This window comes from Malaya genurostris, chromosome 2, assembly GCF_030247185.1.
Source record: "Malaya genurostris strain Urasoe2022 chromosome 2, Malgen_1.1, whole genome shotgun sequence".
NCBI lineage: Eukaryota > Metazoa > Arthropoda > Insecta > Diptera > Culicidae > Malaya > Malaya genurostris.
In genome coordinates this window covers 349,119,470-349,139,957 of record NC_080571.1, presented here as the reverse complement: position 1 = coordinate 349,139,957, position 20,488 = coordinate 349,119,470, and the positions used below count along the sequence as shown (strand labels likewise).

At 36.6% G+C, this 20,488-nt stretch overlaps 1 protein-coding gene across 8 annotated transcripts in view; it reads right to left on the bottom strand.

Moving 5' to 3' along the window:
* LOC131432081 (protein turtle-like) overlaps positions 1-20,488 on the bottom strand; it is a 130,906-nt gene that overhangs the window by 66,747 nt on the left and 43,671 nt on the right. For 7 of the 8 annotated variants that reach the window (XR_009229779.1, XR_009229780.1, XM_058598137.1 and 4 more), the window contains one exon: positions 5,681-6,432. Coding sequence is in view for 6 of the 8 variants with exons in the window: in XM_058598137.1 (XP_058454120.1) it covers positions 5,681-6,308 (628 nt within the window). In the remaining 2 variants the exon portion in view is untranslated. Of the gene's footprint in view, positions 1-5,680; positions 6,433-16,624; positions 16,859-20,488 lie in introns of those variants that run through there. The other variant, XM_058598138.1, reaches the window with a different exon arrangement.

The window sequence follows — 20,488 nt, the reverse complement described above, 5'->3', positions numbered from 1 at the left end:
ATATTTATCTTACCAATTTCAACATTCATCACAGAATATGAAACAGAAAGTGGCAGTCTCAATGCATTATGGTAATCATCTTGAACATTGATCTAATTGCCACTTATTATGTGTGCTTAGTGTAATCTAAAATATTCGAAAGTAAAATGCAAGAAAGAACTCTTAGTTTGACCCAGGCCCGTGCGCAGGAATCATCCATGGAGGGGGAGGGGTGTTTCAAGGGGAGAGGGGGGTGTCCAAAAGGCGAAAAGGTGCCTCATCCACTATATTGACAATGTAAAACGAATTCTGACAGGCTCGTGCGCAGAAATCATTAAAGCGGGGGGGGAGGGGTGTTTTCCAATTATGTCAGTTTATAAATTGATAAAAAATTGACAAAAAATATGAATTGTCAAGTTATTTGCACTTTAATATAATAAACTGTCATATGCATTCCGTCATTGAGTCATTTGGTAAGCAATAATTTTAATACCCAATTAAGCACGTGGCTCGAAATGATGCATGTGAAATCTCCACTACTAATCGTTGCGCGCCAAACGATTTTTTCTACGAACTAGTATTCTTTTCTTCGACGACCAAACACTTATGCAACTCGTAGCGCACCAAACATCAATCGTAGATCTAGCAATCACTGACGACTTTTTCAGTGGAAAATTCCATTGTCCATACAAAATAACTTTATTGGTTTTTCCCACTTTTCCGGTAAGTTTTCCTAATTTTTTTGATGTACGAACCCGGTGGGGGTAAAAACTGATCAAACAAAAAAAAATCATCTCAATCCGTCCATCCGTTCATACGTGATGCGATTACAAAGAATGATCTCTGCATTTTTATATATATAGATATATATATATATATATATATATATATATATATATATATATATATATATATATATATATATATATATATATATATATATATATATATATATATATATATATATATATATATATATATATATATATATATATATATGTGATGTTTGGGCGAAATTTTTAAAAACTTACAAAGTGATAATTTTTCGAAATTTCAAACCGTCATAGAAAATAGTACAATATCTTCTAAGTCGTACCCAAACTGTCCTTTTTTTCATATTAGCTTATGTTCATACAAGCTGTTTCTGATTATACTGGAGCCACCATTTTAATCGAGCAAAAAAATTTTGAAAATTTTGGAAAGCTTACTTAATTACTCAAAACTGTTTCAGTTCGTAATTCATGTTATCTGATGGTTTAACGATCCAAACTTCACCATATCGTAATCCAATTTTCGGTTCCGGAAATTCAAGAAATAGTGACCAAAATCTTTAAAACGGAGCTCACTTAATTTTCTCAAATATTGTTGAATCGAGTTTCAATAACTTAAATTCAAATGAAGTATTCTAATGTAGTTGGGTTCTGAAGACTGTCCCAGAAAGTATGGACGCAACCAAAATCCGCTGCCATTTCGCAATGGTTCAGAATCTGTCAATTTTTATGGCTGCGTCCTGTTGTTTACACTCTTCTCTAACCACTTGTGCAGTTGTTTATTCGTTTCCATTAGTTTGTTGCGAAATGCGTGGGCTTTCAGTAGAACAACGTCGAAAAATTGTGTACAAATGGTGCACAGAACGCGGACTGTCACTGAGAAAGATAGAAAAAATGAAAGCAGTAAGTGAAAATGCCGTGCGAAATGCAATCAGGAAGTTCGGTGAGGATAACACCTTTGAGGATAAACCGAAAACGAAAGGTCCTGCTAACCCTCAGTTGAATAAACGTATACTGAAGGCATTCGAGCAAAAGAAGGAGGTTTCAGTTCGGGTTATGTGCCCAAAACAGTGGGCACTTCGAAGTCAAATGTTCGAAACAAGAAGCATCGATCAGGCCGAGGGTTCGAAAGCTGTAAAATACGATTCTTGCCGGAAATTTGAACTGCATAATCATGGACGACGAAACCTACGTGAAACTTTATTACAAATCATTGCCGGGACCCCAATGTGTTAAACTAGTCCGAGACATCAATTGAAGTCGAAAAATGTGATAAGGAAGCTATGGTCTGGCAAGCAATTTGTAGCTGCGGTAAGATTTCAAAACCCTTCATCACCACTGCTTGAATGAACAGCGAAATATACATCAAGGAATTTTTACAAAAACGACTTCTACCCATGATTCGAAGCCACAAGGATCCTGTTGTCTTCTGGCCGGATCTTACTTCTTGTCACTACTCGAAATCAACGGTAGAATGGTATACTACCAAAAATGTCACTTTCGTCCCAAAAGACATGAATCCACCAAATTGCCCACAACTTCGACCAATTGAGGAATTTGGGGCATTAACGAAGGCACATCTTAGGAAACATGTCTCGGCAGCCAAAACCATTCAACAGTTCGAAAAAGATTGGAAAAAATTGTCAAAACTTGTCGCCAAGAAGTCTGTACGGAATTTAATGAGGAACGTTCGCAAGAAGGTGCGCCAGCCAATCTACAATGGCTAAGTAGCAAATGTTGAGAATAATATTCTGTTGTTGTAGTCTAATGTTATCAGTGTATCGAATAAACTGAGACAGTCTTTAGGTTTTCTCGGTTTGTAGTATTTTGATTTAATTTTATTTCTGTCTTGGTTCAAATGGATATCTCCGACCGAGCAAAACAAATAGTTTGTCATACTGAATATTTGTGCAAAGTTTCAACCGAATGTTTCTTTTTTATTTATGGAATCACTCTTTAGAACAGTTCCATAGATTAACCTTGCACAATTTACACAATATATTTACTAATAAGAACGATTTTAGACATTTAGAAGTGTGAAGTGTAATTCGTATTCACGTCATCCAGTTATGTCTCCAATATTACCCACCCATTGTTTTAAAAAAAAAATTGTTTCGAGATTACCTCAGATTCCCACGTTTCATGCGTTTACAAGACATTTGCAACCAAAAAATATGTTCTATTTCAGAAATCTCAAAAATCTAAATCTCCCAAAGTCGAAGTTTTTTCTACAAAATTTTGCTCGAGATAACACCGGATCTCGATGTTTCATGGATTTTGAAAGACATTTGTAAACAAAAAAAATGCTAATGCTTTGCGTGTTTTTTTTTTCAAGCAAATTCCCGATGCTACGCTTTTTTTGCGCGGTATTTAATTAGCAGTACGTATCTCTGCGTGAAAAAGACTTCAGTGTTCATAAATACCGCGCAAAAGAAACCCGTAACTTCGGAAATTTGCGAAAAAATAACTCAAAACTGAAGTTTTCTTTTATGACATTTATTTTAGAAATTCATGAAAAGTCCAGATCTGGTGCAATCTCAAAAAAAAATTTGTTCTAAATCGACTTTGGGAATCAAAAAATTGAGACTTTCGAAATCGATTTTTTTTTTGATTTCAAATGTCTCAGAAATGTATGAAATTTCCAGTTCAGGTGTAATCTAAAAAATAGTATTCGAAAACAATCGAAAAGTGTCAGAGAGCTGACTAAAAAAAATTTCGGTATAACACCAGATCTCGACGTTCCATGCGTTTCCAAGACGAAACAAAAAAAAAAATTAAATTAGCACACTGAAAAAAGTCGCACACTTTTCAAAGAAATCAAAAATTATCAAAAAAAAAAAACAAATCGTATAAAATCGTCTCCTCAAATTTCTTTTCTATAATTTTATTTTAAACTTAAACGAATAATTCACATTTGTTGTTAATTTGTTGGGGAGCGGATAATTTCCCCGTAGGCAATTTCGCCGAAAGTCGTTTCACCGAGTGCCATTTCGCCAAAAGTCGTTTCGCCGAAAGTTGATTCGCCGAAAGTCGTTTCGACGAGTGCCATTTCGCACGAAAGGATCATTTCGTCGAAAGGGACATTTCGGGTAAATTCGAATATATCACATTATTAATATTTTAGTTTTTTTACGATTCCTGGATAAATAATGTAAAGCATTCACATAATAGAAGCACAATTGGCCTTCCGCAAAACGGCTTTCAGCGAAATGGCTTTTCGGCGAAATGACGCTGACCTAATTTGAATAATGTGAATCAGAAAACATAGTAGTTATAGCATTTTCCAACTTTAAATACCAAAAAAATCATTTAAACAGTAAAATATACACATAAAAATCTATAAATTTACTCCACCTCCTAGAAGTATCCGTTTTCGAGATATTTGTACAAGAAATGCGATACCGAAAGTACCAAAGTGCCAAAGTACCGAAAGTATCGAAAGTACCAAAGTACCGAAAGTACCAAAGTGCCAAAGTACTAAAGCACCAAAGTACCGAAAGTACCAAAGTACCGAATGTATCAAAGGGCCAAAGTACCGAAAGTACCGAAGTACTAAAGCATAAAATTGGTAATTATTGTTAAGTCTCGCAATTCAGAGTTTAATAACTGCAGAAGCACGGGAAATACTGAACAACCGAACACAAAAGAACAAAAGAAAATTTATTGTTTCATTCGAACTATGCTATGCAGCACGGATTTTAGGTTCAAAATAAACTTTTTTCGACAATTCTTTCAGAGAAGCTTTATTTTTAATTTAATTTTGTCGGTTAATTATTAATGATTGAATTTCTAAAAAAGTGTTCGACTTTTTCCTGTGTATTTATTTTGCCTTTCTCTATAGAAAACAGAAAGAATTACTGAAAAAACAACTTTTGATCGAAGCTCCGGAGACCCCTGGTGTTATGCACCATTCGACTAAGCACGAGGATGTCGGAAAATGTCGTCAAAGATTGTTTTTTTTGCTGCTCAATTTTTTCTTGAAACTCATGAATCGATTTTAACAACCCTAGGTTCATTTGAAAGCTGCTATGGGGTCATTGATCAAGTTCGAAGTTCAAATGGCTCCGGAGCTATAAAGGTATGAGTGACGTAAACAAAAAAACCCACTTTTTTGCTCCATCTTTTCGGAAATTACTTAACCTATTTCAACAAGCCTAAGCTCGTTTGAAAGCTACAATTGGATTGTGGATCGAATAGCGAACACTTCCGGTTCCGGAGATATATGATGATAAGATCCGTGGAAAACTGTAAAACGGCTGTCTCAGTCTTATAATACAAATGAATGTTGTTGACTGTCCGACGTTTCAGCCTTTGTTTGCATAAATCACGTACAGTGTCACAACTACTTAGTTTAACGACTATTCTGAAGCTTAAGCGGGTTAGGTTAGGGTTAGGTTAGGGTTAGGTTAGGGTTAGGTTAGGGTTAGGTTAGGGTTAGGTTAGGGTTAGGTTAGGGTTAGGTTAGGGTTAGGTTAGGGTTAGGTTAGGGTTAGGTTAGGGTTAGGTTAGGGTTAGGTTAGGGTTAGGTTAGGGTTAGGTTAGGGTTAGGTTAGGGTTAGGTTAGGGTTAGGTTAGGGTTAGGTTAGGGTTAGGTTAGGGTTAGGTTAGGGTTAGGTTAGGGTTAGGTTAGGGTTAGGTTAGGGTTAGGTTAGGGTTAGGTTAGGGTTAGGTTAGGGTTAGGTTAGGGTTAGGTTAGGGTTAGGTTAGGGTTAGGTTAGGGTTAGGTTAGGGTTAGGTTAGGGTTAGGTTAGGGTTAGGTTAGGGTTAGGTTAGGGTTAGGTTAGGATTAGGTTAGAATTAAACTATTGATACAACTTATCAGTTAAACTTGATAACCATGAATAAACTTTAAAAAATGTACAACTCTTATCTAAATGAATCTCTTTTGATAGACTTCGATAGTTTTCGAAAGTAAACAAATAACTACTTACCAGGAGGACTAATTGAACTAGTGCATAAGGTGATGCAAAGGAGCAGTACAAACGATGAGACCAGCCAGTTCAGTGCCGCCGCACTGCAGCTGTAGTGTTCGCTCAATTTGTTGGTGCTGAGACTAAGATTTCTCCGCCGCGCCGCTAGTGCCTTTTCGATACTTCTACTGCTATTCGCTTCTCTAGTGTTTATACTAGTGTAAGTACTACCGTTGGAACTACTATTATAACTACTACCGTAACTGTAGTGGTTCAAGAAGTTGTTGTTATTTGTATTTTTGCTAACTGATTTAGTTTTAGAATCTGTTGTTGTTGTTGTTGTTGTTGCTGTTGCTACAGCTGCTTGTTTCTTCTTGATGAAGATTGTTGCGTTTAGACTACGCCGCACCTTGGCATTATGGAAACTGGACACGTGTCGATAGTTGGCCTGCTGACTGTTGCTGCTAACCGTGGGTACTGGTATTTCCCGGGCTGTTGCGATCCCACCGGAAGCCGTGGTTGTGCCTGTGGTTGCGGCTGACGCTGATGTTTCTGCTGCTGATGCTGCTGATGCTGCTGTGGTTAACGATTGCGACCGGCTCAATGCCTGACACCACCGGAAAGCCCCAGGGTCCACGCACACGCCCATGCCTCTGATCCCATAGTCACTATGCTAACGTATCGTCGTCATTGTACTCTCTCTCTCTTTCTTCTTGCTCTCTTTCTCTGTCTATCTCGCGGTCGGACACAGTGTTGGATAGGGCGAGGGTCACCTGTTGACGAAAGAAATGGGAAACGGGAGTGAGAAAAAATGGAAATGCAATTAACACCGCGCTACAGATGATGCTAATGATGATGACGAAAAGTGCATACAATAAAACTTCAGGTTAATGGGTGTAGTTCGCTTTTTAATGGCTACTAAAATTTCATCAGCGGCTGGAAAACGTAAAGTCGCCGGATAGCGATTATCACAAAACAAATGAACGAGAACGAGCGGTTTTTCAACGATCAACGAACTGTAATTGCCGTTGTAAAGCTCACCACTTTCCAAGATTATCCCGTAATTACGCGAGCACGTTCCAAACCAGTGCCGTTTTCAGCCAATAACGGACAGGTGCGGTTCCGCCTTGCGACGATGAATGACAAACTTCCCGATGAACAATAAATAACTGTACCCGTAAAGGGGGAAAAAATGTAATTGGCAAAAAATAAACATCCGGGTTTTAATAAACTAATGCTATCTAGTTACTGCACACAAACTCGTACTTTTCTCGGTCAATCCACAAAAGGTCCCAGTAGGTCTCCCGGGGGTACCGCAGGACGGTTAGCAAGTCGGTATCGCGCTAAACACTCCGAGGCATAAATCATTACCGAATTGACACGAACCCGTCCGGCAGCAGTGCGAAATTTCCGCAACACAACAACCAATTTTCCATTTTGTCCATTTCACTGCGGCAGAACGAACGGCCCTTGACCGTAACTTGGCACCTTGACAATAATTAATCACGGCACCTTCATTGCTAGATACGTACCATTAACCAACGTAACTCCCGAACAATGAAACGTATTTCATATTCATCACGTGACCACATCAGACTAGTCATTTTTCTTCGGTCGGAAAAACAAGTGCCATTTCTTCTAGGACGGCTGCGTGACGTCAATCTCTTCTGGAAGGACATCAAACGGGTTCACCTGGCCTACTTCTCGTGCCATTCTCAACTTAATGGTGTTTTAACAATGATTTGTAGGTACTGTTCACTCACACACAAAAATACATTGGCGTGCAGAAAAACAGTTCAACCTATTTGCCGTACACCGAGTTTTTCTTGCGACATTCACTCTGTTTTTTTTTCAGTAATCCTGGATAAACAGACACGTTCGACTCATTTTCTTTGTTATGCAAACTTTTATCAGCCGTTGATTAAAGCAAGCTCCCTAACCTGCACGGTAATTAATTTGTATTTTTCGCCTTCATATCAGCAACATGTCTCATCTCATTTTCTTTACCGACACAACACGACATTATGTGGTTTTCGACCATCTTTTTTTTTTGCCGTCCTTTGGTTTTCTCCGGTTTGGGGTTTGCCGAGCAAATTCATTTACATGCAGTGCATCATAATAAAGTGCCCGAGCATTGAAACGCCAACCGAAGCAGTCTAACCAAGCGAGTGTATAACGTCCCGAGCTATCCCCCCATCCCTTTACTCTCCTTCCTTGATTCACAGGATATTTGTGGGTTAGCAGAGAAATTCTCACCACCAATGGAACGTATGCCGCATAGAGTAAAAACCAAGACCACCGGGTGTGGGTCAATATGGAAAACGGATATTTTTACATGATCGTATACCTTTTTTTATCACCAATCTACTTGCGCTCTTGTCCCATCGTCTCATCTGGAAACCAACAGCAGGATGTTTTTTTTCTTGCTACTGCTACACTACTGTTGGTTCGGTGTCGATTCAAACAGACTTGAAACCATGATAAAGTTATTTGATTAATTCACACTACTAAATTATTAGTTTCATCTGACTGTTGACTACATGAAATAAAACTTTAAATTTTACACAAAAAACAGATAACTAAATATATCCACGGAACGACCGAAATTAGCTCTGCACCTAATTCGTATTAATGTTTTTGAATTAGTTGATTTTAACAACAAAATTACCAACATAGCTACAAAATTAGTTAAAAATGAGAATTTACTTTGCTGAAAAAAAAACTCTTATTGTTAGAGAATGTGTTTAGTTGGCGAATATCCTAGACACAAACCAGCAATATTTTAATCCAACACGAAATTCTCATTGGCAACTAATTTTGTTATTAAAATCAGAAAATTCGTTTCTATTTATCTATCACCATCATTACTGAAGGACAGCACGAAGAAAAGAAATATGAGATTGGTTTTATTAACAAGTTTATTAGACAAAAATTCATGAGAAGTGTCAAAGCAAAACAATCCATTAAAAAGCTAATAAGGACAGTTTTGTTGAAGCTGCTTGCAAATTGTTTAAATATTTTTCGCATGTGTTACGATATATCCATATTTAAACTTCTAAACCGATGTGTAAAAATGCCGTAAACTCGTAAGGGAAGGGTATTTATTCAGAATTTGTGCGCATTTGAAGCGATTGTGCGTAATAATGTTTTTACGTGGAACAGTGAAGTGAGTTTCGACTGTTGCACTCTAATTGTATATGTCAAACGAAGTTTGTTGCATCTTCAACCTTCCGGGCTACGCCGTCTAGTGTATTACTTGTATTCGGTTTTTGTTTTCCGAGTGCTCAAAGTTTTCAGCGAGAGAGTCGATTTAGCGAAGTCGAATGCAGAAAACAACGATTTAGAAGTAAAATTTTCAAAAAGAAGTTTATGCTTCGTTTATGTCTTTTTCTCCAATACAACATCGTATTTATACCTGCAAATATAGAAAAGATAACCGCGACTGAAATTTTTTTCGGTAGTAGTGTGCCATCTAGTGGCTAGTAGTCATTACGGTGTTAACGTTTTTTCGGTGACAGAGCGCCATATATCCGAAAATTGCAGAAGCCAATTCAACCATTCATGTTGGTTGAAAACAATGTATTATTTCTCTAATCCAACTAAAAAATTAGTTGAATGGAAATTAAGTGTGCCTTAGTTAAAAAAGGCGGATGGGTAATGTTAGAGACATAACTGGATGTCGTGAATACGAAAACAACTGACATGTTCCTTAACACTTCCGAATATCAATTAGTTGATCAATTGTATGAATTATGGAAGCATTCCCCCTTTTTTACATTTTTCGCAAAAACAAAGAAGACTTCATGATTACTGTGAATTTCATACGACGAAAAGTGCACAATCTAATCAAACTGTTCTAGATTTGCACTAAACTGAGGATTTTTACCTTCGATTTGCGAACAAGAAATCCTAATAGTTCTTCAGAAAACTTTAGTTCTTTAGAAAACGACTAGCGAAACTAGCTTTGAAACGACACACAACACATCTGCTCGCAGTGGCGATAGAATCCAAACTGATCCAATTTTTGTTAAGAGGTTTCTTTTTACGTGATTTCGTTTGTAGCTTTTTCACTAATGGGCGGTCCTAACGGCTATAAAATAGCAGCATACAGAATTTAATAGTCGATTATTTCATTTCGGATTTGCATTTCATTGAAAGAAACTATCAGGATGCTGTACGGGATTCTTTCCTGCCTTTCAGAAGGACCAAATTGTGGAACTCACTACGATATTAAGCACTGTTCGGAACATTTTTCCCGAACGATTTGTTGTACAGCAGCAGGTATTTTGTTCTCATGGGTCAAATGAGACAGGTTTTTCAATAGTGTACTATTGAAATACTTCAATGCTGTTGCTATACACGTTTAAGTTGAAAAATTTCGATTCTATTGGTAGTTAGATTATATCAATCCTTTTACAGATCACTGAGCTATGAGCTTTCAAAATACGAGAAAGGCAAACGCACCTTATGAATTATCCTCTTTGATACTCGTTTATACCAAACATTTCAGAAAAGTTTAATTTTAAATTATTTGAGATTATGTTACAGAACTGAAAATTTTATCATAAAATTGTGATCATATTTCCGATGGCATGTAGCAAAAATTATGTGGATTGGTTAGATACAATAAGAGATATTCACGATCAAAAACTTATCACTCTCTCAGAGGGTACATTTTGAAAAGGCACCCCATAGTAAAGTAAGTCGTATTCACGACAAAATGACAGCACGTTTAATAGGTGAATTCAACTAAGAAAATAGCCATTTCAACAAATATTTTATTATTATTATTAAGGGAATTAGAATTAAAAAATCAAAATTAGCAAAAGTAAGATTTTTTTAGTTGTCTCAAAAAATAACTAACTAAAATCAGAAAATTAACTAGTTTTTTCGCCAAAACGCTGATTTCGGTCTTTCCGTCTAGGATTTGATTCATGATATAAACCGGGATTAAGGATTCTCCGAAGTCTTGAGACTCCTTGACGATCGTGGAGGACGAGAATCATTGTATTTATTGGATCGACAGATCTGAACTGTTAAGGTACGATTACATTAGCCAGTTTATCTGCACAAACTTGTGCAGTTTGACTGTATCATAGTGTAATCGGTTCGCAGTTGTCTGCAAGCAGTCAAAATCGGCTTGACTGCCTATCTGTATGCAGTCAAAGTACGCAGATTATCTGTGACAATGTAATCACAGTGTGATCATAGTCGACAGACAAACAGTTGAGGACTGTACAGACAAATTTGACGGTTTCTGAAACTGTTGTGCAGAAGTTGTCTGTCACAGATTCTATGGCAACCAAAAACTTGTTTATTTCATCCAAACACAAAGCAAAACGTTACAGCACCAATGTGAAAAGTGAGTACACGTGGTTTTCCCCAAGAGGGTTGGTTTCGTGATCAATTATTTTTTAATGTGTAGAAACCAGATAGTAATAAAAAACCTGTTTTAATCCACCTAGTGGTGTATTGATAGCTTTCTCGTATTACTCATATTCTCACATTCTTATATATGGTGTATTCTTCGAAATAATTCTTATTGCTTCTTGAAAGAAAACAAAAAAAATCAATTAGCACAACCAACAACCAACAAAATGAAACAGTTTTGCCATTACAGGCACTTCTGCAACCGGTGTTCATGAAGTCGGTTCGAATGACCATCTGTTAACATGGCTTACAAACTGTATTGATTTTAGTCAATTTTATATGATTCGGCAATCGTACTTTAAATGACGGTTTAAATTTTTAAATACTTTAATTTTAGAAATGGCAAAAATGAAACTTTAAACACTTGCATCCGCGCAAAGTTCAGAAGCTCAGGAGTTTTAGCCTTTTATTTGAACCTAAATTTGTGAATATCGGTCAAGCAACCTTTACGAAAAGTGAGTGAGTTTCATTTTTGAGTGTATGACCACTATTTCAGGAACAGGAAGCCGGGAATCAGGATAGCCCAAGGCTCTTTGGATATGATGCTGCGACTCTTTAGTTCTATACACAAATACTGTTAATTTTACAAAAAAGTACTTCAAATCGATCGAAATCGATTAATGAGTATTAGACCCCACTTCTATCTCTCAACCACGTGTACTAACTTCTCACCGAACCCTTAATATTATATTATATTATTGAATAAAAAAAAAAACTTCTCACCGAACCGTGTTGTCAATGTCGTCATTTTACGGTCGAAATAATGAAGCATATCGCATATTTCGTAGAATTCTTGATAGAAATTACTACTGAGTTTTCCGAGCTCCTCCTTCCCGATAAAGTGCAATGGATCTCCAGAAGCATAGTACTGGAACGTTTTGCTTTGTACTTGGATGAAATAATTATGAAAAATTAAATAATGAATTAATGAAAAAAGTACTTACTACTTCAAATTAAAAAATGCTGAACGGTGACGGTAGATTTTGTAAATATTTTCCGAATTTCCAATAGCTAATCGTTCGTTCATTAGTTCGATAATTGGCTTGATTACAAAGCGTTTGGTAATAAAATTGTGGATCTGTCAAAATCTGAACTCTGCCCCAAAGCGAATTCATACCGTTATACCATATTTGAAAGAGCTTGGACTGGAGACAACCTTCCCAAAATTTCAACTCTTTAATTGTCATGTTTACGGAGGTAGGATGATTCTATGGACTTTCATTGCATTTGATTTTTGAATCTACCATTCCATTTACAATCTATTGAAAATGTATTTGTTGCGTGAAAAATACTTAACAATTGCGAACCAAATTTTTTTACGCTTTCGATCTCGGTGCCACTCGGGATTTTTTAGTAATACCAGATATACCCGTATGATGTGAGCGTTAAGTCACAAACGTGTAGATAATGAACATGTGATGTGAAAGAATCTCAATTTTTTGTTGTTGTTATGACATCTGCTAAACATATCAAATATACATCATAGTCATAGAACAAACAACATCGTATATTTTCATCATTTGAAAATTATCGATTTTTGTATTAGAAAGATATGATTTGGGGAACAGCAAGTAGCAACGCAACGAACTTCCGTTTGTGAGACCAGATCGATATTTTATCATAATGCAATATTTCGTGAAAAGTTCTCTGCCCCACAAACTTTCTTCCAATGTGATCACTGTGCGCAGAAAAGCTGTAATAAACAGCCCACTCCCCAGTAAATCCGAACATCGGACGCATCGTGCAAGAAAGCTTTTGATTGCGTTTCGAGCTTGCATAGTGTATCGGTAGAACAAAAGAGTGAAGATATACCAAAGCAGAGAGCGGATGTCTGATTACTCAGGTGATGAAATATATCGGGGTTGGATTTCCAACCTCGAACATAGGGTCAGAGTTTTTCTGGCCCTAAGAGGCGAATGACCTAAAGGTTAAAGCCTCTATGATCGAAACAACTATACCTAACCTATCGGGGAGACGTCGGCTCGAAAATGCCTTGTTTGATGTTCCCTCGCTCTGTTTCTCTAGCGATACATAATGTAAAAATAAAGCTTTTTAGGTCGACGCGGTTGATGCAAATGGTGCAGAATTGTCCGATGACGGGCCGATGGAAGCGCTACGATCGACCCCATATCGTGCTCAATCGGTCCGATAATCGGGCCGATGATCGGACCGATACGGGTCGACAAATTTCATAGGGTCCCTATATTTAAGTCTGTAGCCAGTTTTATTTGTCTGATCAATGTAATCACAATACAGACATGCTCAAAAAGTCTGTCACAGTCAAACATAACAACTGTCAAAGTATTAACTGTCGCAGTCAAACTTGACTGTTGCAGTCATTTAACTGTGAATAGTGTGATCACATTGCCAGACCAAATATAAACTGCCGAAAAATTACTTGTCTGTGGCAGATGAACTAGCTAGTCTGATCGTAGCTTTCGATAAACTGGATGCTGTTTCGTTTTCCGACCCGTTTTACTGGTGTAAACACTCAAAACGACATCCTGTCAGCAGGCCGCACTTAATTCTAACACCACGAAAACCAAAAAACATGAATATTTGGTCCTTTTGATTTCACGTTTCATTTTCGACTGACGAAAAGTATTATTCACGAAAAATTTTTGACAGAAACGAACATTTTGCACACCTGATGCGAACGCCTACTGCGATCCTTCCTAGGAAATCGCATTTGAAATTTATTGTCTGTAAAATGGAAGAAAACAATTCTACAATTGCACAATTTTAAATCCTATTTAAAAATCAGTCGTTGAAACAACTTCATCTTTTCACTAAATTTTGCAATTTATATGCGCGCAACGGATCAGAGATTTTTAGTCACAATAATAACTTTTTGGCAAAAACGACACTTACGTTGGACAGTGTGATAGGTCGTTTTTTATGGTTGACAGTCGATTCGAGTTTAGTGTTTCTTGAAAACGTTCGCTTTCATTTTACGAAAAATTCATAATCAGTTTCTTTCCATATTAATCAACGTTTTTTATCAAGCCTAATAGCAACTCGAACCCACTAAATATCTCCAACTCTACAGCAAGTCTCACTTTCAAAATATCACGCTAGATCTACCTTTTCATGAAACTGTTTTGTCGGAAGTTTGCACATATACTGTTGTTTATACTTTGCTACATTGGTCAAAACTTTGCCAATTGACCGTAAGTAGCATTTATGATTATTTTTCATTGATTTCGACATACGTCAAATGCTGTCAAACCGTTTGTTTGAAGCTAGTTTCGAATCAAGTTTTAACGTTGTTGAACTGAAAATCGAGTCAGTTTCGAACCTGGTTTTTATATCAAGTTTGCACAAACCCCCGTTGCTAAGTGCGAAATCAACACAGTTTCGTGAAAAGTGTTTGTTTGATGGAACTACCCTTGTTCAGTTTCAGTTTTCTCAATCGAAAACGACATAAGGGGCGCGGAGAGGTGTCTTTGTATTTTGTTATAATAATAATATTATATTAATATTAATATTTTACTATAAGAAAACGCAAAGAAAAAATAAATGATTTTCAAAAGTATTAGACCAACCTACCCGCCCGTCAAGCAGTACGTGTCAGTGAAATACTCTCCAATTTTCAATATGAAACCCAATTTTCGATTAGTGTTTTTGCAATATTGGCGATTGGAAATGAGTTTTTGATCTTGCAACACTGATCAGGTTACAGCTCTTTGGAAGATTGTTCCATTAAGGTACACAAAAATAATTGGCTTCTTAATACGAGGAAACGACAAATCTATACATTTCAAAACACTAACAGTTAGCTTATTCCGATAACACCAATCGACAAATTGGACCAGAGACGAAAGCAATCTTCGATGGTGTGAGTGATAAAATACAGTTTCGAATCATTGTCGAATGCGATCCTACAACCAGGCTCAAATAATAAAATCATATCTTTGAAATACAAAATTAATAACAATGGACCTAGGTTGCTACCTTGAGGCACACCAGATGAGTTCGTGCAATTCGATGACGTTATCGCAGTGTCAATCAAGAATCGTTTTCCAGAATTAATTCTTGAGAAACGTTCGGAGAATATTTATAGTGTAAGGCTGTTCAAGGAATATCGATAGATCGGAAATCGCACGGACCAAAAAAAATTCTAACCCTTATTGCGAAGTTGGAAGTCGAACCAAAATCAGCAGGATTCAGGAATAGAAAAGTCAAGGAAAGGATTAGGCTTTTGAAACTTTTGATGAGTGCTACACCAGTGGTGTACGAAAAAGTGATCATCAATGATGAGAAACGAATGCTAAAATCGAAAGCTAGAATTCATTAGCAAAATCACGACAAAGGCTATTGTTGAAATCTGCATGTCGACAATATTGGAATAAATCATATCTGTTTCTGAACAATCAGCCAAAATTCGTATTGGCACTTTTTTCAGACAACTTACTATGGCAAGCTCAAAAATTGAACTGAAGTGTGTACACAGTGTACTTGTACAAAGCGCTGTTTCATTACTGTTGGCTTTTTGTGATGGACTCTTCCAATTTTTTTTCAGGAGAGCTCACTGCATTGGAATATCCTTTTATATATTCTTTTAAAACTTCTCTTTATCCTTTTCAGTAATGGGAGCACTATTAGGAACACATTTTCATGGTGGTATTGTTTCTTTAAAAAAAACGCAAATGCTTGTTATGAGAACTTTTGTGAATGTTTCAAGTTATTCATTTAATGCAGCTTTAATGCAAAACTTTTGTATTCATCGCACAATGTATTCCATTTCGTCCAATGTTGAAACAGTGGGAATATTTTACAAGAAATTGTAACCTCACTTCTTCATACTGCTACGATACATCTACTAAACATTTCTTCTATATGACGACCAAGAAACGAACTACATGGAAAAGTTCACATTCGAACATCCCCAAAGTGGTACCATATGTATGTTCTGCACTCATAAAAACTGCAACCTCCGTCTCCGTGTCAGCTTCTTAGGAACACGAAAAACTTAGCAAACCATGGCTCAAAAGCGACACGGTCTTCCTTTTCTCTTGCTTGTTTCGCACCTCTGCTTTTCATATTGCGAAAAAGGAACTACAAAGCCACTGAGGCTATTCAGCAATGCAAAAGCATGCCGGGTGTGGCACGGCTACCAACTAACCAATGTACATACACTGAGTAAAAGTTGGCACTGTTTAAACATTTCGACAAATTCAATCACATGGTTTTTTTTTTGCTCCTGCTACCACTGGTCACATTGCATGACAACAATGCACTGACCGTGACGAGAAAGGACAATATTCTTACCCGTGAAAAAGCGATGAATGAAACTGTTCTTTTTTCTTCATAGAAGAGCCATTACACCACCTGGTCGAATGGAACAAATTTTCAATCAATAAACATGCCATACGGTTCCGTCTCCACTTGAAGCACTCGAGCCGAGTAAATGAAACGGCTAAACGCACCATCAAGCTCATATTGAAATGACAAATTAAACATCACTTCGTCTCGCATTGATTTGAATAAATTCTAGTGGAAACATTTTCATTCCAGTTTTCTCTACGACTTTACCCCGCGTTTGATGAAGATTCTCGCACAGACACACACATTTACTGGTCCGCCATACCGAATAGCTGCTCCTTTCTCAGTCTCGTGGTTCATCGACGGCTGACAATATGCTCTCTGAAGTAGCTTTAAATTATTCATAAAGATTTTCATTGAAAAAAAAAGTTGGAAAATTATCACTTCACGGCTCATCAAATCATTCCACTACTAGTGCTAGGAAAACTTCCTGCTTTCCACTTCCGCAACTTGAGAAAATTTGACACAATTTCCTCCATCCAATCATTATGCAGGCACTAGAAGCGGGAATGCTGGAAAAGTCGTACGCACTCGCACGGCACAAGATATGGTACCGAGCAAAATTCATCCCATTTTCCGTATCCTAGCACTCTGGCCATAAACCATTAGCTACGACTGGGTGGGAACGTTCGGCGAAAAACATTCCGGCGAAAATTTGCTCTTCTCTCTCTCTCTCTGCTCACAGTTGACAGTCACAGTATAAGGGGTGGCAGAGGCAAAAAGCAAAAAAGAAAACTGGAAAAAACACACGCAGCAAAATTTGCTCACTTTTATCACAGTGTTGGTACATAAACTAGCTGTCAAAGCGTTAGGTTGCGCTCTTGGACCCGATATCTTCACAACCCGGTTGCTGCGTCCTACAGGGGTTGCCATCGTCGAGAGTTACAGTGCTCACGACACTGCACGAATATCACAGCAGGCGGTGGATGAAAAAAGTACGGAATCAGTGGTTGGATTTGTTTCGGGTGTTAATAGAAAAGTTTGACAGTTTTGAGAACCGATTGAATTGTTATCGTCTTTCGGGAGATTTTTAACAACACGTAGTAATAATCATTTAACCAATACGATTTGATCATCTTTGGTTGTAATGACGAACGCAGACAAAACAGCCTGTCGGACTCCATTTCACGGTACCATACATTTGTTGTAGTTACGTTTATTGAGGTCTAACATGGAAATACCCTCAAAATTGAGAGAAGTAATTAACATTTAAATCTACAAATCAATACAGAAACATCAACAAAGCCCACTGGTTGCTGATACATATTTCCTACATACAAGTTTTGTATAATTATATTCATTTCACACCTCACGACAATCTTAAAGCGTTTGATTTTTTTAATGAAAATCTGGCGTTTCAAGAGTGGCTTTTGTGGCCATTTGTTATTTTTGGTAAGATGCCAAATCTATCCAACACAGATCGGAACAATTCTGTTGCTAGCTATAGGAAAGGCGATTTTTAAAATAATCCTGCGCTGGTCCACACTGTAAATGTCATTGAATTTGTCAGTATCTTCGTGTACAACATCCTCAACCATACTCTAACTGGCTTGTTTTGCTTATCACAATTATTAATTATGAAGGTTGTTACGTTTGGAGTAGTATTGACGACTTTCTCTGCCAGTCGCTATTCTAGTTCGGGTTTTTAAGTTCAATGCTCATGTATTGACGTTACTCCTAGCTCACTTGCGACATCTTCGTTTCAAACAGCTGTTCCCATATTACGAAGTTTTTACTGTTTCCGGCTTACTATTTCCCCCTGATTCAATGAACAACTTCCAAGCACTTTCATTACGCCGAGTACAGAGACTGGGGAATATTCAAGATATTTTGATGATTGATTGTCGTTGGAAGATTCAAATATTAAAATCGATGTCAGAAGCTGCAATGTTTGCCACTTTCATCCCGTATAGGAAAGTTGGTATTTGAATACGATCTCTTCATGATATTACTTGGTATTTGTATTCAATATCTCTTGTAACATCGAGGTAAGTCAAATCATTTGAATGTTTTATAGAATTAGTTACCTTCACTTTTCTACAACTTTCGAAGTTTCTATCGACACTTTCAACGTAACTAAATGATTCTCTGACGTGAATACTTCTCACTTTACTATGGGACGCCTTTTCAAAATACTCGTGGTGTAGGAATGGGTAGAACTTAATTGTGAATATCTCGAGTTGTACCCAATAAATCATAAATAACTCAAAAATTATGTTTTCTTTAATTCTGTAACAATCAGGAAAACTCATCACGCTTGCTTGCCATTCTCGTACCCGCGACGACGATTTTGAGGTAGTCAGGTACATATCAATTCCGATGTTCAACTGGACGAGTATGAAAGGTATATCCAGTAGCAAAAATTGAGCAGTTTTCAACAAGCAGCAGAAACATAGATCTGGATCTTGGATTGGATTCTGGAATAAAATCTCGACACTGAATACCGGAGCTGAATCTCAAATACTTGTCCACCCAAATTCTGAACTTATTTAAAGTTTAGAATTTAGTTTCAGAATTCAGTTTCAGGTTTTAGTTCTAGATTACAGGTTCAGAAATTAAAACTGAATCCTGACTACGTGAATTTTAAAGTCACGTAACTAAAATAATGAATGAATGAATCTTGATTCTTGACTAGATTTTGGAACTGAGTTTAGTTCCTTAAGTTTATTTTCGGAATTGATATCCACAATTCTGATTTAGAATTTCAACTTCAGAATTCTGGAGCAAAACTCAGGATATGAATTACAGACTCTAGACTCCGGAACTAAATGTTCGATCAGAGCTCCGAACCTGAATTTTGGAACTGACTGCTGAATCGGAATTTAATTCCTGTATTCAGTTTCAGAATTGAATTTCTAAACAGTTTGAGAATTCATTTCAAGAATTCAGATTCAGATCCTGCATTCTGGAACTAAATTCGGAACGTGAATTCAGTTCGTTTATTGAAGTTCGGATTCAAGTTCAGAATTAACTTCAAGAACATCTGGATTCCGAAAATCAGTCCAGTTGCATAATTGTAGAACAAAATTCATGAGCTGAATACTTGATCTGAAATCCGAACCAGAATTTTGCAACTGATTTTTGAAGCATATTTCGTTGTATATTTCGAATTTAGTTCTTGAATTCAGTTTCAGTTCCTGTTCCAAAATATTGGTTCTGGTTTAGTTAAATAAATTATGGTAAAAAGTACTAACAACAGTTGTAAACATCGAGTAAATTTCATTAAAATTATGCGAAGTTTTTCCCTACTGAGTATGTAAATCCACAAAAACGATTTTTACAGTCGTTCGTTTTATTATTGTACTTTTATTTATACCGCATTATTCAATTGTAGAAAATGTTAGTCGAGTGAGAAGTAAGAAGTTAATATAGTTTCTGTAACGATGCTGGAAGCGAAGTAGTGAACGTTAAAAAGTTCACACAGTCAACTGATTCTGTTTAATTAGTGTATTCAAATCCTCCAGTTATGTGTGTGATATTACCCACCCGCCTTTTTTTTAAATTGTTGCCTACACAATTTCATTTTTCTTTCATATTTCTTCATTTGTATACCCAAAAAAATTAAGTTTATCTGTTTCTTTTATGAAAAATTTGATAATTGAAATAATACAAAACTGCATTATTTTAGTGTGAAACTGTTAATATTATCCTTAAATTTCATGATTGCGTTAGAACGTGCTCTAGTAGGAAAAAAAATCATATCTTAAACTTCTTTGTTTAATCAATTAAAATCTGAAAGATGGTTTTTGGAAACAGATTATCGTTTAAAAACTGAAATGGGAAAATCATCAAAAGATTATTCGATTTCTTGATTGATTGTTTCCAAGGACCACCGCAAATTGGTTATTAGAATTATTTTCCGTTCTAAAAATATTTTTCAAGGATTCTTATTGTCAATAGGATCACAGCTCTAACCATGTAATGTTTCTGTATGGCAAAATAAAAACACAGAGTCTATTGAAAACGAATGGTCCAATCCCACAACAGAAAAGTAATACCCAGACTTGACTTTGCTTTGCCAATAATGAATCAATATTAGTTAGAACGATTGAAATCTGAATTCAGATAACAAAA